The sequence below is a fragment of the Camellia sinensis genome, chromosome 1 (genome assembly GCF_055761805.1).
Source record: "Camellia sinensis isolate YWXY chromosome 1, ASM5576180v1, whole genome shotgun sequence".
Taxonomy (NCBI): Eukaryota; Viridiplantae; Streptophyta; class Magnoliopsida; order Ericales; family Theaceae; genus Camellia; species Camellia sinensis.
This window is the reverse complement of record NC_138961.1, coordinates 138,641,993-138,648,653: the sequence shown is the minus strand read 5'-3', so window position 1 is coordinate 138,648,653 and position 6,661 is coordinate 138,641,993. Positions and strand designations below refer to the sequence as shown.

The window sequence follows — 6,661 nt, the reverse complement described above, 5'->3', positions numbered from 1 at the left end:
CTATGCATGCCTTTGTTTTTGGGTCATTTAGATGCCATCTAAGTGGTCCTTAGGCCTTATTTTGATGCCCCAAAACTCTGTTTTTGGTTGATAAGCTCATACCATGTTTAGTCTTGTAAGTGTATTTCAATGCTCCTTGGATTTGCTTTGAACACTTAGACTATTTGTTGCATGTTTAGCTTGATTTGTTGCTTGGTTTGGCACCATCCTAACATGACTTTCAATGCTCATGTTGCATGCTTTTAGTCCATGAATGTCTCTTTCAAGTGTGCTTGAATGTTGCTTGCTTTGTGCCTAAGTGTTGGGTCTTAACATGTGTGTGTGTGCATGTGTGCTTAGCATCCATTTTGGGCATTAATGGCCACTGTTTTAGGCCTTATTAGAGCTGCCTAATTCATGTATAAGACCATCTTAGCATTAGTTTGCATTGTCATACGTATGCTTGCATGCTTGCATAAGTTCATTGCTATGCCATGTTGCATCCTTAGCTTGTATGCCTAGGTTGCATTGCATCTTGCATGCATTCCTTGTCCCTTGACTTGGGTGATAGGGATTGGGAGTTTTGTTTGATTGGTTTGCATACATTTGAAATCAAAGTTGCATACTCGGTTCTTTGGGCCATCATGCATGGAAATGCGTGATTGGTGGTCCGAGAATCGAGGCACATGCCCCTTTGAGTCATTATCATGATAAGGGACATGATTATTGCATACATGCCTTGAATTGTGCTGCCATGCCTTGTTTTGCCCTCTGTTGCTGTGAGTTGCAGGTTCTGCAGGCTTTCTTTGCCGACCGGCAGTGTAAGGTGCCGGCCGGCAATCTTTTCTCTGCCGACAGCTTCAATTTTGTGCCGATGGCCACATACCAGTGCCGGTGATGATCCCACTCAGCCGGTGGTACTCCCCAGTGCCCACGGATGTAACCCTAAGGTTTTGACAGCCTCCAGAGGAGTGAAGGAAGGAAAACAGAGGCAGCTTGTGCATGGCGGCGCGCTTCTCGAGGCATCTTACTGTTTTTCTTAGTCTATTTAATTTGTTAATTAAATTAGGCAATTTGTAATATTAATTAGCTTGCGTAGTTAATTAATTTGTAATATTTATTCGGTCCCTCCGAGCGAGGGTAAATCTGTAATAAGTGTGGGTGAGTGTGTGAATGTCTTCCAACCACCACTTCTTTCTTCCCTTTTATTTACCCGCTTTAATGGTTAGTATTAGGACATGTTTAAATTCAGCATACCTTATGCTATGCATGCGTGCATTCATGCATTTTGTATTACATGCATTAGGCTCGGTACATCACGCTAACCGCATATGTATTTCAAATTCCAAACTGAATATGTGATAATTGTGCATTTTCACATGACATGTCTAGGTTAGCCGAGCCTATCTTAGCAACATTTTGTGTGCGATGCATTAGGCACTTAACATGGACTTGGATCATGCATGTTTGCTAACAAGTTCTTTGTTTTGGCATGGAGTACTATGTAAGTATTTTAATGCTTTAGCACGTCGCATGTGTGTGAATGCTACCATGACAGCATGCTTAACATGTGGCTAGATGCTTATGTGTTATAAACTGCTTGAATGCCTGCGGGTGAAGGTTGGATTGTTTGAGTTGGAAGAACTCATTGAAATCCGTGTTTTAGCCTACTTGCGAGTAGCAAATTCCAAAGCATTTTCAAAATGAACGGATATGTAATGTTTCTTTCCAAATTAGACAATCTAGTCTATACTTGTTTGCTGCGCGCATAACATAGTAATTCTAGGCTAACAATTGGTTTAAGAACACATAAAGTTTTCAAAAACGGATATCACGGTTAGTAGAGGCCGGTCTTCGGACCGGGCGAAAGGGGGTGCTCATAGCTGACCTTCCCCGATCGTACCCAAGCTCCCGAGCCGAGACAACTCCGGTGATGACGGACATGTGGCCTTCGGCACCGAGTCAGGGTTTCCTAAATTCTCCCATAAAAAATATTTAGGTGGCGACTCTGTATCTGGCAAAGCAGTCCATGTTTGGCACTACTTTTTCAAAAATCTGTCTCTTAAAACGATTTGCCAGATTTGGACTCTTTGGTTCAGATTAAGAACCGTGACACAAATCGAGTCCGAACTTTAGCAGCACGAGGCCCACGCGGGCGCGTCTACAGCTCTAAAAATTACGCTAATTATAATGGCACAATCAATTTCAGTTTCTGTGGCCGATAAGGCCTTCAATTTAAATTCCAAAGCAGATAATCAAACAGATATTCCTACGGTGAACAGATGGAAATTCAAAACCACATATTTTCACATAATGACACACAAAATCATATGAAACACATAATCGTATTCATATTAAGGACCAATTAGCGTACTACGGAACATGGATATCACAAAAAGAGTCCTTGACAGCCCACAATAAGAAGACACTTCCTAAGTTGATCAATAACAAAACACTCTTATAAAAAAAAAATGCGACAAAACCAAATTATAATATTTTGTTTTCAAAATATTTTTGCAAGCTTGATTATGGAATCATTGTTTGCTATATCATAAGGCAATATGTTTCCAGCAACAACATAATATCTACTTTTTTCAAAGAAGAATGCAATCAATTGAGAGCCGATATATTAACTATCTTCTTGACTGAGCAACAAACTGCTCAACAATAAATAGTTGATGAAAACATTGATGACTTGCCTCCGCAATAATCAACAGATCTGGAAAAAAAAAAAAACATTTTGCTTGTTTGTTTGTTACAGTGTTATAGTGTAACAAAGAGGAAACATTGATTCATTTAGCTGTTAGAATGTGAATACTTCATACATTTGGCTTGTTTGGTTATTACAGTGTCATATATATTTTGATCATTTTGGTTTGTACTTTACTTCAATGAATATTACAATGCTTGGTTGTTACAATGTTTTTTTTTTTGATAACTCAGGGTGTCCGGGCTAGCTTGCGCGCACCTCAACTAATCCCTGGAGGACCAATCCCATCGTTCACTAGCGGGGGGCTCATTTAAAACCAAAGCAAAGCTCTATATGGACTGGCCCAACACAAGGATTGATAGCACCTAAGAGGTTTTGAACTTGAGACCTAGAGAAGAGTAAACTCCTAAATCCCAAGCCTACACTACTAGGCCAACCCTTGGAGGTTTACAATGTTAAAATTACAGACAATACACTAAATGAAAATTCAGTCTTTTTTAGCTATATTTTTACCAGATCTGGCTTTGATATCAGTCTTACTTTATGTTTAATAACAAGTTTGGATCCCTTCATTTACTAACATGACATTTTTTTTACACTGATAAATTTATCACTGTTCAAACTAACAAAAATCAGCAACTCTCTCTCTCTCTCTCATTCTTTTTTCCTAATTCAAGTAAACAAAACAATATAAAAAATAATAAACAATTTACCTAAATTGAAAATTAAAACGCAAACACTATTACATTGTCCAAATTGAAATTAAAACACTGTTGTAGTTTGCAGATATTTCCAAGTTTGGGAATAAATGTAAGAACATGCCATTCTGGGTATATGGAGTGGAGATTAAGTTCTAACAGTAAACCCAAAAAAACAAACCGTGCATACATTTTAACATTTAACTCCAAGAACCAATTATTTATGAAGAAATATAATCCTATTCAAGACCTGATGGTAAACTATTGCATCTAAAGCATTTCTTAAACTGAAATTTTGAACAATTTAATCTGAAAATGAATTGCAAACTCGAAATATTTTGCTTCAAGGATCCCACTAATAGTTAATTGCATAATGGCAGTAATGTAGCACAGATTGGAAAACTTAGTCCCAAACTACCTACAATTGATTTTTCTTGAGTTTAAGCCACTGATAAATTTATCACTGTAAAAAAGAACATTTGGTTGGATATGACACTGATAAATTTATCAACCACTGACATAAATGTAATAAACCATCAACTCTTTCCATATAGTCGGTTATAAATTTATCATTCTTAAAAATAACAAAATTCAGCAACCCCATTAATGCTTGATTGTTTCCTTCAGACAATGGTAAATTTATCACTCTTAAAAAAACATAATCCACCAACTCATTCAAACCAACCAAGGATAAATTTACCACTGTATAAAACACCAAAAACATCAACTACATTTAACCAAAATCAAAGAATATAAATTGGTGAAACTTAATCTTGTAAAAATATCAACAAATAATATAATTTCCGTTCAAAAAATTCCTCAATCATCTAATGCAACTACCGAAATGATGTATCTTTTAAAAAATACTAAAACATTCAATGCAAGTAACACCTCTCAACTCTCAACGAAAGTAATTCAATTAAAATCAATACAACTAAAGCAAAGCTTCTTTACATGTCTTCCGATTATGAGTTTCCATCTTTCCACACCTATTGCACCTAATTCTCTTGATCTCGCCCTTCGAAGGTATTCTCTCTATTCTTGGACATCCAGTTGGTTTCTTACAAAGAGGAGGTAAAACAACGTCATCATCAAGAACTACATTTGGCTTCCATATACTAGGAACTAGATAGATAGAATGCGAATAACAATCACAATAACTACGAACATGGTAGTAATCATCAAGAAAACACTTCAGATCCTTCTTACTCCTTTTTATAGCACAAAAACCATGTTTGCAAGGAAAATAATCAATTTCCAACAATCGACAAGAACAAGACCGTTTCCCAATATCAACCATAACTGAATGATCCAATTGGATTTCATGAATATCATCGCTACATTTCTTAACTATCCATGCCTTTGTATCATTAAAACATTTTTCCAACTTTTTCTCTGTAAAAGGACAAACAATACGATTCCACTTATTTCCAACTTCTCTCCTTTTTGAAAATTGCTCCATTAGTTCCACCCGTATAGCATCAACAAGATTAGTTGAAAACAAATGGCACTTATCCCTAATCTATGAATTAAAAGATTCTGCAGCATTTGTGCACATTTCACCATACCTTTTGCTTTGAAAATAAGCGTTACACCAACACTCATTAGGTAAATCCTCAAGAAACTTCTAAACAGTACGACCACAACAACCCTTAAATTCTTCAAATAGCTCATTAGATAACTCAATAGTAGGAGCATATGCACATCTACTAAAAAGAGTGAGCAAATACTCTTTAGATTTGCGACACTTCACTGACAAATAAGTCTTCAAATTTGTCTTCAAATGCATTAGACAAAAAGAATGAGAAGAAAATGAAAAGACCTTAGCTAAAGCTTTCAGCAAACCTCCATGCCGATCAGTAACAAACGTAATATCCCTTCCCGGAGTCAAAATAACAAATAACTTTGATAAGAACCAATGCCAATTGTCATAACGTTCACTATCAACAATGGCAAAACATAATGGATATAAACCTATAAACAAAATGTATACACATTATTTGTAACAAATAAAAAAGATTACAAAACAAAAGCAAAACGCAAAGTATATAACATAGAGCACTAACCATAGATAACTTTATCACTGTATTACTACAACAATTCAATAGCAACATACAACATATAGAATCAATGCATAATAAATTTATCACTGTATAAATATAAAAATTTAACAAAAGTATACAGAATACAAAAGTATACAGCATAAATTTATCACTAATTGATTGACCATACTCAATAATCAACACTCTCCAGTAACAAAAATGATAAAATTATCATTGTTTTAATAATAATAACAAATAGACACAGAATATACCCTGATTACCGTCTTTAGCCGTAACAACCAATAAACAACCTTTGTGTCTTCTTTTCATAAAGTTTCATCAAGTATCAACAGAGGCTGACAATACTTGAAATCATGAATACATGCCTCAAAAGCGAAAAACAAGCATTTGAAATGACTTCCTTTACTATCAATATCAAATTCCATATAAAAAACACTCCCCGAATTACAATCATTAGCGACATCAACATACCAACGAAGATCGTCAAATGAAGATGAATAGTCACCAAAAACAACATCCCTTGTTTTTTCAACACCCATCCAAGCTCGCGCGATAAGAAACTTCTGTTCCATAATAGTCTTTGAAATCACAAACCACCTCACTAACAGATGTCAAAGCCTTATTACGAACCTCACTTGAAAGTAGCCCACCAATCATACTCGAAGTCAAGATCCACACGTATGAACATCATCATATTGTTTAATAATAAAAGCTTTACTAGAATTTTTCACTCTAGCATGCACGCTCCATAAACATCCCAAATCAGCCATTCTCTTACAATAAATAGTGACACGATCTTTGTTATTCTTAACAAAATCAAAATCAAAACCAGAATGAATAGAATACTTTGACAACGCATCTCGAAATTCAACAACTCCTTGGGCAAACCTTTGACCCACTCATTTTATACAATTAACCCATCTATTGGAGAGTAAAGGTTTTCGTTGATTTGAATAAAATGAAGGCAAAAAATCAGTTTCACAAACAACACTACTACTACTACCAGCTTCACCATCACAAATCATATAACCTTCACCCAAAGAACAACACTTAACAAAAACATCAATACGATGAATATCACAAGAAAGTGCGAGTCCACCATAACCTCCAAATCCTCTTCACTATGTAGACCATAACAAGAATGTCCAGGCATTGAATACGATATATTTAAAGAACTACCAACTAACTCACTCCACTTTGCACACAATTTA

The 6,661-nt window shown here is 35.6% G+C and overlaps 1 protein-coding gene across 1 annotated transcript; it reads right to left on the bottom strand.

Moving 5' to 3' along the window:
• Nucleotides 1–4,321: 4,321 nt before the first annotated feature.
• LOC114319258 (uncharacterized) lies at nt 4,322–6,022 on the bottom strand. Its single transcript, XM_082914604.1, has 4 exons — nt 5,899–6,022; nt 5,210–5,361; nt 5,021–5,164; nt 4,322–4,909 (listed from the first exon to the last, which is right to left on the bottom strand). Exons 1-4 carry the CDS (start codon nt 6,020–6,022, stop codon nt 4,322–4,324), a joined length of 1,008 nt encoding a protein of 335 aa, XP_082770730.1.
• Between the last annotated feature and the right edge of the window lie 639 nt (nt 6,023–6,661).